This window comes from Nelumbo lutea, chromosome 4 (assembly GCF_056320005.1).
Source record: "Nelumbo lutea isolate HS-2025 chromosome 4, American lotus-T2T, whole genome shotgun sequence".
Taxonomy (NCBI): Eukaryota; Viridiplantae; Streptophyta; class Magnoliopsida; order Proteales; family Nelumbonaceae; genus Nelumbo; species Nelumbo lutea.
The window spans coordinates 92,830,059-92,849,861 of record NC_142687.1 but is presented as its reverse complement, the minus strand read 5'-3'; the positions used below and the strand labels follow the sequence as shown (position 1 = coordinate 92,849,861).

The following is a 19,803-nucleotide window of genomic DNA, read 5'->3' as shown; positions in this document are numbered from 1 at the left end:
GTTTCCAAGTAAACCTCATGAGAGCATTGATGAAAATGACCAACAAACCTCCTTGTAGCAAACCATCAACATATATTGGAAATCTAACAGACTTGGATATAATGTTGTACACAACACGATTTAAAATTTTGACATGATATGCTTGATACAGGGCCTATTGCATGATATCTTTGAAGGATTGAGTGAGATACAATGAGAAATAAGTGGTACCATTTTTCCTCATTGTATTGCATCCATATCGGCCATGCGTTGGGCGTATTAGTGGTGTAATGAATGTATAGGTCGATATGATATAGGTAACAAATGAAAAAAATGAAGGGGATAAAAGCTTCTTTCCCTCAAAATAAGTCTTCTTTCACCTCCAAATGACTCCAAAATTCCAAACTTCATTTTTAGAGTGTTATATATTTATAAAAAATATAAGAAATAAGCATGAATCATCAAAGTTTTTGAAGATTTTTTGAGTTTTGAAAAAATATTGCAAAAATAGGTAAGTTTTTTTTTTCAAATTTTCTCATAATATCTTAGTGATTTCTTGTTTTTTCTTGAATGCTTGAAAATGTTTAAATCTATGTTGATTTGCATATGTATGAATTTTATGAAGAAATTTGGGAAAAATATAAAATAACAAAAAAAATTGAAAATGTATATTTTTATCTACCTCTAAAGACTATATGCTCATAAAGATTATGTATGTTGTAGATCTATGAATGATCTATCGTATCCATAGAGAAATTAAAGTTTCTTCAATAATTAATTATTTATTTCTTTATATTTTTTAGAACAAAAAATATTAATTGTACTTTTATGATCTAATCATAAGAATTAAATATATTGTAGATCATTGGATGATTTTTCATATCCACAATGCAATTGAAGTTTCTTCTTTAATAATTTTTTTGAATATATTGTACAATCTTTATTTAAATTTGATTTTTTTGTAATATTTGAAATTAAAAATAGATAATAATTATTAATTATATTTTCACTTTGAAGTTATGCCAATGTGTGCCTTATGGTTGGATAGGATAGTTGGGCTTATCCCATCCCTTAAAACTTAAGAATTATAATTTATAAATTATAGTCAAGTATAAGGTCTTTTAACAAAAATTATAATTAACTATGATGTATTTTTCATAAAACCCACAAAAATTATAATTGACTATGATGTATTTTTCATAAACCCATTAAAATATATTAATTTAATGTATATATACTTTATTTAGGCCTTGTATCTAGTGTTACTGATATATTTTTATAATTTATTAAAGTATTTATAATGTTTCATGCATATCTTAATTTTTCTTCATTACACATACATATCTAAGACATATCCTAATGAGTCTCTTAAAATTGTCTTTCCAATACACTTGACATTTCCCATACTTTGAATCATGTTACACACTACACCCGATCTCAGTCAGTGTACATTTCATTTTGACCTTTTATTGATTAACTGTTTAATATTTATGAAGGGACAACCATGTCCTTTGGAAGATATCACCCGACTCAGATATACCATCAAGAACAATAGATCACATAGGGGATACCTTCTCACCCTCCAGCAGCCAAGCTACAGACGTGAAACACTGGCCTCGCTTGTTTTGGAGCAAGTTCAGCCTCAATTCTCTAATTTGGCACATCTATTCCGAACATGCTCTTATCCATTTATGATGATTTTATCACATTCATATCCCAAAACTTCTCCGAAAGCAATCACTCAATCTAAAATGGAAATCTTCATATTCAAACAGGAAAATGATAGATAGCCCCTGAATCTTTCCTCCTTTTGGTAAATCATGTAACTATTTTTTGAAAGAAAAAAAGATCTATTATTTGCATCATGAGATGTTACAACTAAAAATTACCATAAATGAATTGGAATAGGGGCACGAGCCACCAGCAGCCAGAAATAAGCTCTTTCAACTGGAGTACGAGGAATGGTGTGAAAATCACTACCCTGAAGAAGAATTCCAGAAACCAAGGTTACAATGACAAGGCTCAGCTACAGTACATATAAATCCCTTCGTGATTTGGTGTTAGCTTTGATTAGTGTCAATCAAACCCATCCATTTCCTCTGCCATTAGAATTCTGTCCTTTTGCATCAGATGATGAGGAACCTGGAACACCATGGCTTGATCTCTTCCTCTTGTGGGTCTTCCATGTAAAGATGTCCCCACTCCAACCATAGTCCCCAATGCCATCATATTCAGGCTTGTTACACTGTACAGGTCCAGATTTGAGCCTCTTCGGGGTCCGGCTCATGAAATTTTCGCTTGCTCCCTCACTGGTCATAGATTCACCATTTCTTGGCTCTGATAACTTTTGCTCTACCCCGACATGATCACTGGTTGACTCATTGGCATCAGGAGGAAGATGCACTCTCCTGCTGGTCATGAGCTTGGACAAGTCGTCTCCATTTTCAACAGCTTTCATCCACTGTATGTCACTCAGTGTATCAGCATAAACCACCTCTTTTCTACGTCGTTTCCCTGTAATGCTACCACTGTTGGGTTCAATATCTTTGGTCTTATCTGCATTATCAGGGACAGAATATGCCCAATCAGGTACCTCATGTTCCTCCATCAATCTTGATCTGTAGTTCTCCTTTTGTCGTCTTTCCTCATCCATCTTCTCAAACAACCAAAATTCTTCTTCCGTTCTAGCTGCAAGACGATTTATCTCTCTCTCACTAGGCACATCTGTCCCTAATGAGTCAGTACCTCTCCGCATGATCTCCCGCAACATCTCTCTTCTGTCCTGAGCTGCACAAACAAAGATCAACTAGGTTTACATGGCCAAGTTTTATAAATAAAAGTTGATAACCATATCCAATTTTCAAGCAGTATAATGTCGAAAACTGTCAAGTTAAATTTCTTCAATCTCAACGTATAGATAATACATCCACATTTTTACACTATAACTATTATGGAGTCACTGCTGAAGGATCAAGGGTCATACCTGTGGAAGTTGTATTAAATAATCCAGCCTGGATAACCTTGGCATCAATGCCCATTTTCTGTTTTGCGCGTTCCAATATAACCTCTTCAATTGAACCAACACTAATGAGCACAAAAACCCTAACTTCCTTCTTTTGCCCTATGCGATGTGCTCGATCCTCTGCCTGTTGATCCATTTGGGGATTCCAATCACTATCAAAGATAATGACAGTGTCTGCAGTTTGTAAGTTCAGACCAAGGCCTCCAGCACGTGTGCTTAGAAGAAACATGAAAATTGGAGAATCTGGTGCATTGAACTGCTTTAGTAGTGCCCCTCTTTCTTCTGTCTTTGTTGAGCCATCAAGTCTAAGATACTTAAAATCATGCAGTTGCAGATAAATTTCAAGAATGTCTATGAGGCGCGTCATCTGTGAGAAAAGCAGAACTCTGTGCCCTGCTCTTTGGAGTTTTGGAAGTAGGCGATCAAGCAGTTCGAATTTTCCTGATGCTCTCACAATCTCTTCCTTACGCCACATATTGTATTCTCCAACAAAGAGGTATGGATGATTACAGCACTTCCTTAGTTGCATTGACAGATTCTGTAAACTCTTTGACTTCCCAGATCCTGCATATTGTCTTATTAGTAATATGTTTGATTTTCCTCCCTTCAGCAAGTTAAATCCGATTAAAGGGAGAAAGATGAATATAATAAAAAATTAGGTAGCTTAAATTTGACATAAGATACTTCAAGGAAAATAAGAATAATCACATTAAGAACAAAGTTTTTTTGTAATAAATAAAAAGGAAATTTTATTGAAAAACAGAAGAAAGAGAAAGTACAAGAAAGGTGATAAGAAATCACCCACAAAGAGGATAAGAAAAAACCAATAAGCCAAAAACCCTCCAGGACCCTTGAAGCACAAACAAGAACTTCCCCTTCCCTTATCCATTTAGATCCAACCACTTACTACCAAAATCCACTCTCCTCAAGACCCCAAAAAAACAATAAACCCAGAAGAAACCTTTAAACCACCCTTCCCTAATCTCAACTGATTTCCTCAATCAACATGATGAAGATGATGAACAACAATGAGAATACTACATGATGAAGATGCTCCAAATTTAATTCTAACCTCATTTTGACCTCAAATAATTTTCCAGAACCAGAGAAGGAGGATCTCAATGATCAAGAAAGAAAAAGGAAAATAAAAATGCCAACCATCTAGTGAAAAGACATAAGTAGGGTGGCCAAAATCTATATTTGGGTGGGAATGAAATGGCAGAGAGAAAGTAAATCTTAAAGTTTGCTTATGCGAATTGGTTTCATTTAAAGGGCAAAAGAGGAAACTAGTTTCTGCTGCACATTTTTAGTAAGGTGCACTGAACTTATTTTTGCTGAAACGTGAATCCTGTTGTGTGTGCGTAGAGGGCAGGGGGTAGCCATTTTCTTTTCCCTCTCGGCAAAGAAACCTAACAAAAAAGCTTCATTCATCTTGAAGCAACCATCTCTCTCCTATTCAGAAAGAACTTATTTAGGTTTTGGAAGTTCTTTGAAGATGATAAAGATGCAAGAGATACAGAAATTGCAACAGTTTCAGCTACTGACTGCCTGAAATTTAAAGGACATTGGTAGAGAGAAGCTCTGATGGTGGAAATGGCAAGAACAAGTTAAGAACAGGGAGTCAAGTGAAGATTTATGCAAGATAACTGGGTTTGGATGATCAGTGAATTGCAAAATGCCATTGTTCTACAGTCTGTGTTTGTTTGTGTGCATGTCAAGTTGTTTCAATCTAGAAACCGTTTGCAGTAGATCCCGTGCTCTGCTTATACATCGCTGCATCCAAACAGTAGAAGTGGAATTTCAAGGACTAGCATCCAAACAACAGAAATACATTATCAATGGATTCATATTCTATGGGCTTTGGTATCAGTGGAAGAGGATTCCTCGAGTCAAATTCCATTTACACTTCCACTGGGCAATCCAAAAACATCCAAAGTGTAGGTGCAAACTTATTAGAACTTCGATAAGATTTAAGATCTGTTGCCGAACTCCACAGTATGCTGCCCCTGCAGTACCTTGTGGACCATTGTGTGACCTAGATATCTCTTGAGCTTTACTGTTGAAAAGAAGTTATTCAGAATTGGCAACCCATACCATATTAACACAGACACTTGAAGCACAATCTGACACTACCATTCCAACATGCATTAACTACATGTGCATTTGGTTACTAACATCTTCAGGGCATGATTCAACAGTTAATTTTCAATGGGTCATTATCAGCAGAGATTAACAAATTACAATAACCATTGGATGAATGAGGGGTCATCCAGGGATGCACATCAAGGCAAACTTGTTAGAATATAAATATTTCCTTTCCTTCCATACTAAACTCTTCCATTGGATTCCAAGATCAGCCAATTCCACTGCTAGTCTTGTTAGAGAGGGTGTATATTGTTTGTACAGAGAGCCCTACATTTAACTCATCTTGCTTTCAATTCTTTTTTAATGTGTAACTCAGGGTTGTGTGCATTCTAACTAGCGTCAGGCCCCTGAATAAATATTTTATCAGAACAAGTGAAAAAAAGTAAAGTTTTTTCTTAATTGTAAATTTTGAAGCTCACATCATATAAGAATTTTAAAGAAAATATAAAAAATAAATTGATGCCAAAAATAATATCTATATAATCTAATGTTGTTGGAGATCAAAACCATTTAAAAAAACAAATTACCTAATTACTTTATGGATATATGGAGCCACCATGGAGGTATCCTACAAACAATTAAAAATAGTTGATCCAAAATAAAAAAATAATAAAACAAAAATGACAATATCCCTATTATAGCCTATTTTGAGCTAGGGAACATTTTCCTTGAAAAGTTGCTAAATCCCTGACTTTCTCCCCTCTCTCCCCCTCCCATCCCTCCCCACCCTCTCTCCCTCACTCCCCCAACCCCTCCAACAATATACACTTGATAAAATGTCTTAGTGCATATCATATGTTAAGTTACTTAATTTTGCTTAAATGTAATTTTCAAGGCTTTATTAATTACTTTAAAGTCATTAATTGTAATTGTAAAATTATTTGTTTTAAAATTTGAGTAACTAATGTAATTTAAGTATTTAATTAGTTTAATTAAATTAGTAATTAATTAATTTACCATATTTAATCAATTAAATTAAATTAACTAAATAAATTACACTAAATTAATTTGCTTCATTTACCTAATTGAAATATCTAATTTTTTTTTCAAAGTTATAGTAAGGCATACTCTATAATACATTGATGGAACATGAATTTTGCCTTGTAAAAATTACAATTGAAATCATATCACTTTTCTTTCTTTCTCTCTCTCAATCTTTGAAACGTCAATTGGCCACACATTTACTCCATTTTATCCTTCCTGATCACAAAAAATCTGACCATCAATTGAAACTATGGATTTTTATTTTATTCAAATATAAGCCAAAAAAGATAAAACTCTAAAAATTAATTTATTTTTTAAAACAAAGGCACGGGCCCGAGCCAATGTGTATGTGTTAATCGAGCCAAGCTTACGAGCTTTCGAGCCAAACGTTTTATTGGTCGAGCCCGAGCTCGAATAATTAATCAAGCTTTACTCTAAGGTTTGAACTCGAATCAAACCTAATCGAATTCGAGCCCAAACTATTCGATTAGAGCTTGATTCGATTGCGACCTTAGTTGGGATAGGTTTTATTTTTAGGCCTAGCCCAAGCTTGCAAATTTCTAAGTTAAGCTTGGGCCCAATACTTTAGGCCTAGCCCAGGCCCGACCCAATGGAAGGAGTGGTTGAATTCTTGGAGAGAGAAAGAGAGTGAGGGGAGATAGAATGTTTTAAAATATTAGTTTTCTTTTGTTTCATGGAATTTGATTGAGACGTTAAATAGAGGTAGATGAAAAGGCCAGGCTTGGCCCAAAAATTCTAGGCTTGGTCCTAAGTTTTACGTTTAAACTTGGTTTGGGCTTGGCCCTGCATTAGGCCCATAAAATTTTAGCCAAGCTTTGGCTCAATACTTTAGCCCAAGTGCCCAACTTGAGCTTACATTAGGCTCACAAATTTCCAAGTCAAGCTTGGGGCCAACCAACCCAAGCTCAACCGGGGCTTGAGCCTAGGCAGCTTGTTCAAGGCTTGGGCCTAGGTTGCTTGTCCAAGCATGGCCCTAGGCTTATATTGATTAATTGAAAAAACATATTAAAAAACATTTATTATCTATAAGATTCCATTTTGCAAAAGCTCATGAGGTGTCTATATATATATATAATATGTATTTCTATTATTGGTCAAAAAAGAAGAAAGAAGATCCATAGCCTAAATTGTTGATAATGGAGTGCTATAGTGTGTATTCATGAATCTCCTAAGGTAATTGGTAATCTCATAGGCATTGTCAGTCTAAAGTCTTGTCTTGTTTTATAGATATCGGTCAAGAAAGGAAGAAGATGGATTCATAAAGTGCACTCACAATGTTTGTCAATAAATCTCCTATAGTAACCTCACAAACATTGTGAGTTTGATTAAATCCTTATCTTGAATCATAGACATCATGAAAAAAAAATGAAGAGTGGGAGAACCATTGGAGGAACTTGATGGCTAGAGCCTTACCCAGAGTCACTTCTGATCACTATCCTATCCAGTTAAGTCCTGAAACACTAGCCTTTGGTCCACGACCATTCAGATTTGAGAATATGTGGTTGACTCACCCGAATTTTGTGCATCTGATTGGGGATTGGTGGAGGGAAGAGGTAAGAGGTAAGAGGGGTGAAGTGGAAAAGAGTGAGATTCCACAAGAAGCTAAAAAGGTTGAGATCCAAGATCAAGGATTGGAACAGGGAACACTTTGGAAGGATAGAGGAGCAAAAAAGTAATTTGGTGTCTAGGATCGAGGAATTAGATTCCAAAGAAAGCCAAAGGACAATGAGTGAACAAGAAAGGATCTTGAGAAGAAACTTAAAGAAGGATTTGGAAGAGGTTCTTCTGAGAGAGGAAATTTCCTAGAGGCAAAAGTTAAGACATAGATGGATCAAGAAAGGGGATGGAAATACAAAATTTTTCCATGCGTTGGCTAATGGGAGAAGAAGGAAAAGTTTTGTGGCTAAGTTAGAGGTAAATGGGGAGGAAGTCACAAATCAAGATGAGATAGCAAGATTATTTGTGGATCACTTCAAATCAATCTATAGAAAACCTTTGATTAATAGGCCAACATTGGAGAATTTGGAGTGGACTAAGTTATCTGAAGAACAAGTGTTTTGGTTAGAGAGGGATTTCAGTGAAGAAGAGATCCGACAGGTGATATTTTCAATGGATAGATCCAAAGCACCTGGCCGAGATGGCTCACAATGGTTTTTTATTAGGACCGTTGGGATGTAGTAAAAGAAGATTTTATTGAGGTGTTTTAGGAGTTTGTAGATACGAAAAGGGTAAGCCCTGGAGCTTATGCCACCTTCTTAGCCCTAATCCCAAAAAAGATAGATGCGAAGGACTATAAGGAGTACAGGCCGATTAGTCTGGTTACGAGCATCTATAAAATTCTGGCCAAAGTGTTGTCCTTAAGAATTTGAGTAGTACTACCCTCCATCATTAGTCAAGCACAAGGTACTTTCGTGCAGGGAAGGCAAATAACAGATCAGATCCTAATAGAAAATGAGTGTGTGGAGGACATGAGAAAGTCAGGGAATCAAGGTTTTGTATGTAAGTTAGACTTGGAGAAGGCTTATGATTTTGTGGATTGTGTAATCTGAAGAGCTATACTCGAAGTAGCAAGGAGGAGAAGAGAACCACAGAACTGAAGAGAATGTCGAACTGTTCTATCCAGTCGACCAGTCCTTTATTTATAGATGAATATGGTACAAGGTACAAGAAATTACTGGGATGCCCCTGATTAGTGATGGGACACCCAGATGACTTAAATCATTAAACAGGATTAGGCCCATGCCCATTAACACAATCCCAGTTACAAGATAAGTTAAACATAAGAATGGGCTAATAAGAACTCTTATCAGCCAAACATCACTCTTAACATTCTAACACTCCCCCTCAAGCTAAGCATGAATATCAATCATGTTTAGCTTGCCAAGTGTATCCCTGAACTTCGTTGATGCCAGCCCTTTAGTTAATACATCTGCAATCTGCATCTCTGATGGAGTATAAGGCACACAAAGTTCTCTTGAAATAATTCTCTCTCTGACAAAGTGTCGATCAATTTCAATATGTTTTGTCCTGTCATGCTACACAAGATTGTTGGCAATGTTGATAGCAGCTTTATTATCACAATACAGCTTGAGAGGACCCTCAGTCTTGATACCAAGCTCATTAAGGAGAGTCCTGAGGCATAAGAGTTCAGCAACCCCGTGTGCCATAGCCCGATATTCTGCTTCTGCACTTGATCTAGCCACAACATTCTGCTTCTTACTACGCCATGTGACTAGGTTTCCTCTCAAGAATGTACAGTAACCTGAGGTTGATTTTCTGTCTCCAACGGACCCAGCCCAATCAGCATTAGTGTAGGCTTCAATTTCAAGTCTGCTGTTTTTTCTGAATAGAATTCCTTTCCTTGGGCAAGTTTTCAAGTATCTGAGGATTCTTTCCACTGCTCTCATATGAGGAGTCTTTGGTGAGTGCATGAATTGACTGACAACATGCACTGCATAGGCAATATCTGGCCGAGTAAGGGATAAGTATATCAGTTTTCCTACCAACTTTTGGTACCTTTCCTTATCACAGTATTCCTCACCCATTGATTCTTGTAATCCATGGCTTGGTTCTATTGGAGTGTTTGCTGGCCTGCACCCCATCATGCCTGTTTCTTCTAGGAGATCTAGCACATACTTTCTTTGACAAATGTAGATTCCTTCTCTTGATCTAGCAACTTCAATTCCAAGAAAGTATCTCAGATTTCCCAGGTCTTTGATCTCAAATTCTGAAGCTAAGAACTCCTTTAGCCTCTTCATCTCTTTCACATCATTTCCAGTAATCACCATATCATCCACATACACAATGAGTGCTGTAAGTTTGTCATCCTGTCTCCTTGTAAACAATGTATGATCTGCACTGCTCTGAGTGTACCCTACTTTCTTCATGGCCAAACAAAGTCTCTCAAACCATGCCCGGGGAGATTGCTTCAAACCATATAATGCTTTCCTTAGTTTACATACCTTCTTTCCAACATCATATCCAGGTAGGGGTTCCATGAATACCTCTTCATGAAGATCACCATTTAGGAAGGCATTCTTCACATCCAGCTGATGAAGTTCCCAAGAGAATTTTGCTGCTAGTGACAGTAGAACCCTGATTGTGTTGAGCTTTGCTACTGGGGCAAAGGTTTCCTTGTAGTCAATTCCTTCCTTTTGTGTAAATCCCTTTGCCACAAGTCTGGCCTTGTACCTCTCAATTGACCCATCTTCCCTGTGCTTTACTGTGAATACCCACTTGCACCCAACAGTGCCTTTCCCTTCTGGCAAGTCCACCGATTCCCATGTCCTTGCTTTCATTAGGGCTTTCATCTTCTCATTCATGGCTTCTTTCTACCTCGGATCAGATGCCGCCTCTGAATACCTGGAAGGGACACATATAGAGGAAATGGCAGACACAAAGGAATGATAGGCATGGGATAAGTGTGAGTAAGAAACATAATCGGCTATGGGATGCCGAGTAGTACAAGAACGAACAGGCTTACGGAGAGCAATAGGAAGATCCAAATCTGAATTGAGTGAATCAGAATTACCTTGGATTGCAGAGACAGATTGATCTGAGTTCAACTGGTTGCAATCATGAGGTTGAGGGGCCTTCTTCCTTCTACTGTATGTAAGTATCTCTTTTTCTTGTTTACTGGAACCTTCAGGAGCATCAGCCGAATCTGGAGAAGCAACTGGCACAGTGGAAGTCTCACTAGGTTGACTCGGAATGTTACAGCTAGTAGTAGTGGAAGGTGATGAAATGGGAACAAAAAAGAAGGGAGAATGAGAATCCTCTTCCAACCCACTACTCTCCCCTTGAAGAGGATTCTGAGAAGACTGGAAATAGGGTTGAGACTCAAAAAAGACTACATCCCTAGTGACATATTTTTTTTTGGAGACAGGATCATAACACTTATACCCCTTCTGCGTAGAAGAGTACCCCAAAAATATTCCCTTTGTAGCCTTAGGATCCAGCTTGGTCTTCTTTGGATCTTTCACATGTATGAAGCATGTACAACCAAAAACCCGCGGGGGAAGAGGAAATTCTGGAAGAGTGGGACACAAAACAGAGAAAGGGGTCTTCATACCCAGTACCTTAGATGGCATCCGATTTATCAGGTAAGATGCAGTAAGAACAACTTGAGACCAATATGGCTTGGGCACATTGTGCTGGAAAAGAAGGGCTCAAGCTGTCTCCAATAGATGCCTGTTCTTGCGCTCAGCAACCCCATTTTGTTGAGGGGTGTAAGCACATGATGATTGAAGTAACATGCCTACATCTTCCATGAATGAGTTCAGGGATCTTTCAAAGTATTCAGCTGCATTGTCTGAACGGAATTGCTTGATCTTTTTATCAAATTGTGTTTCAACCATCTTGCAAAACATCTTAGTTATCCGGGGAACTTCTTCACGTCCTTTCAACAGATAAATCCAAGTGCATCGAGAATAATGGTCAATAAAATTGATAAAGTAACGGAATCCATCAATGGAAACAATGGGTGAAGGACCTCAAACATCAGAATGAACCAAATCAAAAGGGGCTTGAATTTCATTACTAGAAATTGGATACATTGATCTACATTGTTTTGACATTTGACACACATCACAAATTAAACTTTGACTCAGAATGCCCCTACATAATTCGGGAAACAACATTGCTAAGGAAGAAAAAGGCAAATGACCTAGCCTAGCATGCCACAAGTGCAACCTAGCTATTGACTCCACACTTTCCAGACTAGTAGTAGAAGCTTGCAAGGCTGAGCTGACATTTTCATCAAAATAGTAGAGGCCCCCATACTCATGACCACTCCCAATCGTTCTCCTCGTCAATCTGTCCTGGAAGACACAATGAGAAGGAAAGAAAGTTATACTACAGTTCAAGTTTTTTGTAAGCTTTGAAACAGACAACAGATTTGAGGTAAGACTAGGAACATGTAGGATTGATTTAAGAGATAGATCCTTGCTTAGGTCAACCACCCCCTTTCCAGAGATGGTGGAGAGGGACCCATCGACTACTCTCATCTTATCCTGGCCAGACAACAGATGATATGTGGAGAATAAGGACATATGTGTCATATGGTCAGTGGCTCCTGAATCAATCACCCAAGAGGTAGAATTAATGGAATTAGATGCACTAAATGCAGAGGTTGTACCTGATTTGGCAAGAGAGGTGGAAGCTAAAGAATTGTTCTTCAGACGGGCTAATGCCCGACTGAGAACCTCTACCTCACTAGCTGTGAAGCCCAAAGTACTTGGTCCAGAGGAGTCGGCAGCCTGCCTTGCGGTGGAAGATGACATTGTCTGAATACTCTGTGAGTTGTCACTACTGTTGTTGGTGGCAAGATTCCCACTTGCTGTGTGGCCCTTATGTTGCCTTTTGTCCTTTCTCAGAGCAGCTGGCTTCAGATGGGGGTACAGGACCCAACATTTCTCCTTTGTGTGTTTCTCACCACCACAATGTGTACACTTGAGGGACTTCTTGTCTGAAAATCTATTCCCCTTAGTGGAGACTAAGGCTGAATGTTCTCCAGGTAGTTTTGTTGACTGTGTCTGGAAGTCAACTTGCATCTCCTTTCTCCTTACTTCTTCATTCCTCACCAAGTAGTAGACATGGTGAAGTTCAGGTAATTCATCTCTCCCTAGAATCTGTGACCTTATACCTTCATATACAAGGTCAAGACCCGCCAGAAACTTGAAGGCTCTGCCCTCCTCAATCTGCTTATCATGCCTCCCCTTATCATTAGCATTTTCCCAATCCAAGATCAAATGGTGGTCAAGCTCTTCCCAGAGGCCTTCCAGTGTTGCAACCTCCTTGCCTTAGGGCTGCAATGTCTTGGTTCAGCCTGTAGATTCTAGCATTGTTCTTTTTCTGGCCATATGTCTTAGATACTTTCTCCCAAATTTTAGCAGCTGTGGGGAAATGATGAACAGTTCTAGCCACCCTAGGAGTCATAGAGGCCAGCAACCAAGACATGACAGTGGCATTTTCCTTGCGCCACACGGTGTATTCAAGACTGCCAATTTCTGGTTGTTTCTTGTCTCCATCCAAATAGCCTGTGAGGTCACGAGAGGTAATGAACAGCATTGCTGAGACAGACCACTCTTTGAAGTTATACTCATCTAGCAGCACACTTGTAATCTGCAAGCTGTGCAGATTAGGGTTTTCCAGGTTTGAGGACCTTGTAACAGGTCTGTTATCTCTAGAGGAAACTTCACCGGATAGTGAGGACATCCTGACTTCAGTCCAAGAGTTGTTCACAGTACTATAGGTGATTCTGTTAAGAACTGGCCAAATTGGTCACTGTGTTCACAGTACGGGTACAGTAGCAAGTAGAGGTCTGTAACTGAACCAATTCACAATGTTGGTAAAAGTTTAAGGCTACAATTGTGTGGTGCAAAAGTTGCCGCAGTTCTGGTAAAAGGTAAAGGTCTGTAACTGAACCAGTTCAGTCCAAGAGTAGGGCTGATAACCGACCTGAAGAAAATCTGTAACTGAGGTTGCCGCAGTTCTGTAAGAGTCTTGCTGATGCACCAAGACTGCAACTGTAGAAGCTGATGCACCGAAACTGCAACTGAAGTTGAAGGAGCTAAGTCTTTACCACTTGTTCTGATGCACCAAGACTACAACCGAAGTTGAAGGAGCTAAGTCTTTACCACTTGTTCTGCACAAGTCTTGCTGGAGCACGAAGCTGCAACTGTAGAGGAAGTTCTCCCCCTCTCGGCTAGTGCTAGGACTGCTGAATCAGCCCTCAACCAGGTCTGTCCTATACATACCTCTCTTAGTAGCCCAATAGCTACTACTTGCTGGTGTAATGTAGTAGGACATCTACTTCTGGGTCTTACTTCCCTTTAGTCCTACAACCAAGAGAAACCCTAGGTTCGAACTTGCTTTACTCTCTTACACTCCTAGGTCTTCACTGCAGCAACCTAGAAAAGGAAGAGAGAAGAGGAAAGGACAGCAAGAGAAAAGAGTGCGCCTGCTGAAACCAGGAAGGAGCTAATGCTCTGATACCATGTAATCTGAAGAGCTATACTCGAAGTAGCAAGGAGGAGAAGAGAACCACAGAACTGAAGAGAATGTCGAACTGTTCTATCCAGTCGACCAGTCCTTTATTTATAGATGAATATGGTACAAGGTACAAGAAATTACTAGGATGCCCCTGATTAGTGATGGGACACCCAGATGACTTAAATCATTAAACAGGATTAGGCCCAGGCCCATTAACACAAGCCCAGTTACAAGATAAGTTAAACATAAGAATGGGCTAATAAGAACTCTTATCAGCCAAACATCACTCTAACATTCTAACAGATTGGAGCTTTTTATTAGAGGTCCTTGGGTGTTGTGGCTTTGGAGATAGATGGTGCAACTGGGTAAAGGGTTGTATTAGCTCCTATCATTACTCAATCTTGGTTAATGGGGTGGTCAAAGATTTTTTCCCTACCTGTAGAGGCCTTAGACAAGGTGACCCTCTCTCCCCATTTCTATTCACCTTAGTCGCTTTCAGCAGATTAATCTCTAAGGCAGATAGGGAAGAGGAAGTGAGTGGCTGGAAGATAGGAAGGAATAACATTAGGGTAACCCACCTACAGTTTGTTGATGATATCATAATTTTTTGTGAAGAGGGTGACAGGAAAAAAGTGAGGAATTTTTTGTGGTCTAGACCGCTTCCACCTAAAGTTATTATTTTCTGTTAGGAGGTGTTTTATAGAAAGATTAATACCCTGGACTGTTTGTAGAGGAAAAGGCCTTCTTTGTGTTTGTCCCCTAACTGGTGTGTACTTTGCAGGGCTAGTGGTGAGGACTGCTCTCACTTACTTGTATCTTGTTCCTTTTCTAGTGCTATTTGGAGTTGGATTTTTTCTTTGTTTGGGTGCAGGTGGAATCTGTCCACAGATTTAAGTCAGCTATTCGATCCTTCATTTTTTGTGTGGCCTACGAGAAAAGGAAAAATAATGTGGAGATGTATTAGAGCAGCCGCCTTGTGGACAATATGGGAAGAAAGGAATGCAAGGGTATTTAAGGAGGAAGAAAGAAGCACTCAAGCTGTTGAGGACTGTATATTAACTAGGGCCATTCATTGGTTGAGAACTATGGGCCTATTTTATATGTTCTCCTTTGATGATTTTTGGAGAAACTGGTTAGCGGTGGCTAACAGCCATACAAGGAAGGACAGGAATTCTGTTGTGTGGATGCCTCCACCTGAAGGATGGGTAAAGCTGAATTTTGATAGAAGCAGCCAAAGAAACCCAGGCCCTTCCTGGATAGGAGGGGTGCTGAGAGATAATGAAAGCAAAATATTAGCATTGTTTTCAGGCCCCATGGGAATAGGAGACTCCAATAGAGCTGAGTTATTAGAGGCAGTAAAAGGTATCCAGATTGCAGAACAGTCAGGAGTCCAGCACTTGGTAGTTGAAGGGGACTCTGAGATTGTTGTTGGATGGCTGACAGAACCAGCTTCAGCCATGTGGCGACATAGGGATATGCTAAGGAAAGTCAACTGGATCACAAAAGACATGGATGTTACCTTTCACTGGGTGGGAAGATCAGCAAATGCCTTAGCGGATGGGTTAGCTAAGCAAGGGGCCTCAAGGGAACATTTATTTTGGGCTGCTTTGTAATTTTAGTTCTGGTTAATTTTGGTCAATTCTGCTTTAGTTTGATGTAATATTTGTTAGAAGAGGTAACAACTCGTGCCTCCTCTTGGGTCTACTGTATTGCCTCATATTGCTGTTTTAATAAATTATATTCATTCATCAAAAAAAAAAAATGAGAACAGATGAAACCAGAACCAGAGATTCTTTCTCTATTTTTCTATTCTTTTGCCTAGGGGATAGAGGTTAGTTAGCCAATAAGATGCATATAAGAACTTCCTTGTTGACACAAACAATTATCCACACTTTTAAAATTGGGAAAAATTATTCATGGCTGAAACCAGGAAGAAAAATAAACTCACCAGTATCAAGACCAACTCTGCCCACATTAGTGACCTGTTGATAATATACTTTCTGCCACGCTGACAGATCACATTTCAGTATGACCTGTATTTTCCCAGGAAGAAACTTTTCCACTTCATCTTTCTTCCTCCTCAGTATGAATGGTCTTATAACCTGGAGATCCCATAACATGTGAGAAATGAGAACTGAAAAAGGTTACACAAAACAGAATTTGGGTAGCTACAAAAACTCACCTGATGCAACCGGCGAATAATCAATAACTCTTCTTCATCTGTAAGAGAAACATCACATCGATCTGCAAAGGGTGCATTAAACCACTCTTCGAAATTCTCCACAGAATTAAAAATGCTTGGTAGGAGGAAATTAAGCAGGGCCCACAGCTCCTGCAGACTATTCTGTATTGGTGTACCAGTTAATAGAAGTCTACGTCTAATGCGATAGCTGCACAAAAAAATAAATGAGATTAGAGATGTTAAGTTCCTTTTCTGTTAGGACAAAATACAACATGGAAATAGCAATAAATTAATTAGAAAGATGATAGAGGAGTAAAAGGAAAAACATAGCAATCTTCTGGACATACAACATTACATATGCTACTTCCAGAAGAGTGCAAACTTAAATATGCTATTTACAGAACAATGTTAACTTAAATTTGAGCGTGGCTCAAAAACAGTTCTGTTTTTTGTTGCTGATATTAAAAACAGTTCTGTTTTTCTCTTTTATTTTTTATTGCACAATGATGTAACATAGATGCAGGAGGATTTTAAAAGATGTTACCAAAATCCAGGATTTCATATGTTATACTATCCCAAATGCAAGGACCTATAAGCTTTTAATGCATGTATATACAAAAGAGTAGGAGAATAAACAGCAACAACCAAAGGCTTTACAATGTACCGCCATCTACAATCAAAACAGCTAGCCAAATAAACACATTAGAAGGGTTGAAATCTTCCAAAGCTAATGCCAAGATCATTAATGAACTACGAGCATCTGCACAAATGCAAGAGAAGAAAACAGCCTTTTGAAATGAAAGGACTGTTCAAAATGTTACAGAAAATTGATTAAGAATAGCAGAAATCAGGTTTCAGGGAGAGGAGAGGAAGAAGAAGATGGTGGCAATAAGGGTTCAAAGAAAGATTTTTGAACATAATCTCCTCTTACACCCCTAATCCTATTTCATTAACTTAATTTTAGTAATTTACAGAGAGGCCCTTAGTTGGGCAGATAATTAAGACATAACATAAGAGAAAAGGCCTAAGTTGAGGCCCATTACAGCAAAGAACATAAAGAAACAAAATAAGACAAACAGTCTATGGCCATTGGGCCCATCTTCTCTACATTCCCCTTGAAGCTGAGCATAGATGTCAATAATGCCAAGTTTGCCTATATCACGCTGAAGTTTAGCCTTGGGGATGCCCTTGGTAAGGAAATCAGCTAGCTATCTTTCAGAAGTGATGAAAGGTAGACAAACTTCTCCAGAAGCCACTCTTTCTCAAATGAAATGTCTGTCAACTTCAATATGTTTGGTTTTGTCATGTTGCACTGGATTGTGAGCAATATTGTGGCAGCCTGATTATCACAGTATAACATCAATGGCTTATCATGCTCCATACCCAGTTCCTCCATCAAGGATCAAAGCCACAACAACTCAAAAACTCCATGAGCCATGGCTCTGTATTCAGCTTTGACTGAAGATCTAGCCACAACTGATTGTTTCTTGCTTCTCCAAGAAACAATATTACCTACCACCAAAGCTACAATACCCGGACATAGATATTTTGTCATCGATATTTCCAGCCCAATCAGCATCTGTGTAGGCTTCAAGCTTCATATGACCATGCTTAGCAAATAGAATTCTCTTTCCAGGAGAACCCTTCAAATAACATAGAATTCGTTCTGCTGCTGCCATGTATCCCTGGGAGCATGCATGAACTGATTAATGCAACTGACAGCATATGCAATGTCTGGCTGAGTCATGCACAGATAGAGCAGTTCCCAAGTAGCCTCTAGAATACTTCCCTTATCTTTCAACAATACTCCATCTGAGGCAGAGAGTTTATGACTCGTATCAATAGGAGTAGCAATTGGTTTAGCACCCATCTTCCCTGTTTCAATGAGTAAGTCAAGTACATAATTTCGTTGAGAGATAAAAATCCCATCCTTAGATCGAGCAACTTCTATGCCAAAAAAACATCTCAATTCCCCTAGATCTTTGATCTCAAACTCTATATGAAGGAAATATTTAAGATCATTCATCCCTAATACATCATTACCAGTCACAACTATATCATCAACATACACTATCAGATATACTGCCAAAGATCCTCTCCTCTTCACAAAGAGGGTATGATAAGACTGAGTTTGTACATAGCCAAAGTTAACAAGGGCAGCCCTAAACCTTTCAAACCATGCCCTAGGGGACTGTTTAAGTCCATAAAGAGATTTCTTCAGCTTGCAGACTTTCCCTTCCATATCTGTTTCATACATACCTGGAGGCAGAGACATATAAACCTCCTCATGTAACTTTCCATTCAGAAATGCATTCTTTACATCTAACTGGTAAAGTGGCCAATCTGAGTGTGCAGCCAGAGATAGCAGAACTCTCACAGAAGTCATCTTTGCAACAAGAGCAAAAGTCTCCAGATAGTCAATTCTATATGTCAGTGTATAACCTTTTGCAACCAGCCTAGCTTTGTACCTTTTAATGGTGCCATCAACGTGATATTTGTTGGTAAAAACCCACTTACAACCTACTGGTTCCTTCCCTTCAGGAAAATCACCACTTCCCAAGTGTCATTCTTATGCAGGGCATCAATTTTTGTTCTCATAGCATCCCTCAATTCTAGAATATTAAGAGCTTCTGACACAAACCTGGGTATTGGGTTAGAAGCAACAAAAGAAAAATAGCCAAAATATGAAGGAGAGAGCAAACTAAAAGAAAGGTGTTTGGAAATGGAGTGTGCAATACACTTCCTTTTACCTTTCCTGATAGCAATAGGGACATCAAGGTCTGGGAAGGATGGCTCCAAAGGGGCTGTATCAGTACTTGTTGGTCTCTTTTGTGACTAGAAGTGCAAGAGGCTCATGTGGGGTAGAGGAAACAATCTGCTCACTTCTAGTTCTTTGCCGTTGGTACAACCTAGGATTAGAAAGAGGACGATGAGGTAATGGAGGAGGAATAGGAACACTAGAATGAGAATGAGATGATTGATCCTCCCTTGACTCATTTGAAGGAGGAAGAGGCTTAGAAGAAGACTCAACTAGGACAGGAAGGGGGAGAGCAAATAACCGTGACAAATTCTCCCCCTTTGGACAATGCCTATCTTGAGAAGGATCATAAAAAGAAGAAAGCAAATCAAAGGTGACATCCATTGAGACAATAACCCTTTTGTTTGGGGGAATAACCAAGGAAAATGCACTTGTGGGCTTCTGGTTCAAATTTATGTCTTTGGATACTTGGAATATGTACATAACAAGTGCAGCCAAAGACACGGAGTGGAATAGGAAAAAGGTCCTTGCCCGGATGAAGAAGACTGAAAGGAGACTTAAACCCCAACACCCTAGATGGCATACGATTGATTAGGTAGGTTGCAGTGAAAACAACATCACCCCAAAATCTTGTAGGGACATGTGAGGCAAACAAAATACTTCTTGCAACTTCAACAATATGCCAGTTTTCTCTCAGTAACTCCATTCTATTCTAGAGAC

General features: G+C 38.8%; 1 protein-coding gene across 2 annotated transcripts in view; it reads right to left on the bottom strand.

The window, feature by feature from the left end:
- Positions 1-1,720: 1,720 nt before the first annotated feature.
- The window catches only part of LOC148861837 (putative ATP-dependent DNA helicase CHR12), a 59,552-nt gene continuing 41,469 nt past the window's right edge, over positions 1,721-19,803 (bottom strand). For both annotated transcript variants that reach the window (XM_088941050.1, XM_088941051.1), the window contains 4 exons: positions 16,326-16,533; positions 16,092-16,245; positions 2,963-3,565; positions 1,721-2,766 (listed from right to left, as the gene is read on the bottom strand). In XM_088941050.1, the coding sequence (XP_088797176.1) occupies positions 2,060-2,766; positions 2,963-3,565; positions 16,092-16,245; positions 16,326-16,533 (1,672 nt within the window). In that variant the 3' untranslated portion in view covers positions 1,721-2,059. The remainder of the gene's footprint in view (positions 2,767-2,962; positions 3,566-16,091; positions 16,246-16,325; positions 16,534-19,803) is intronic.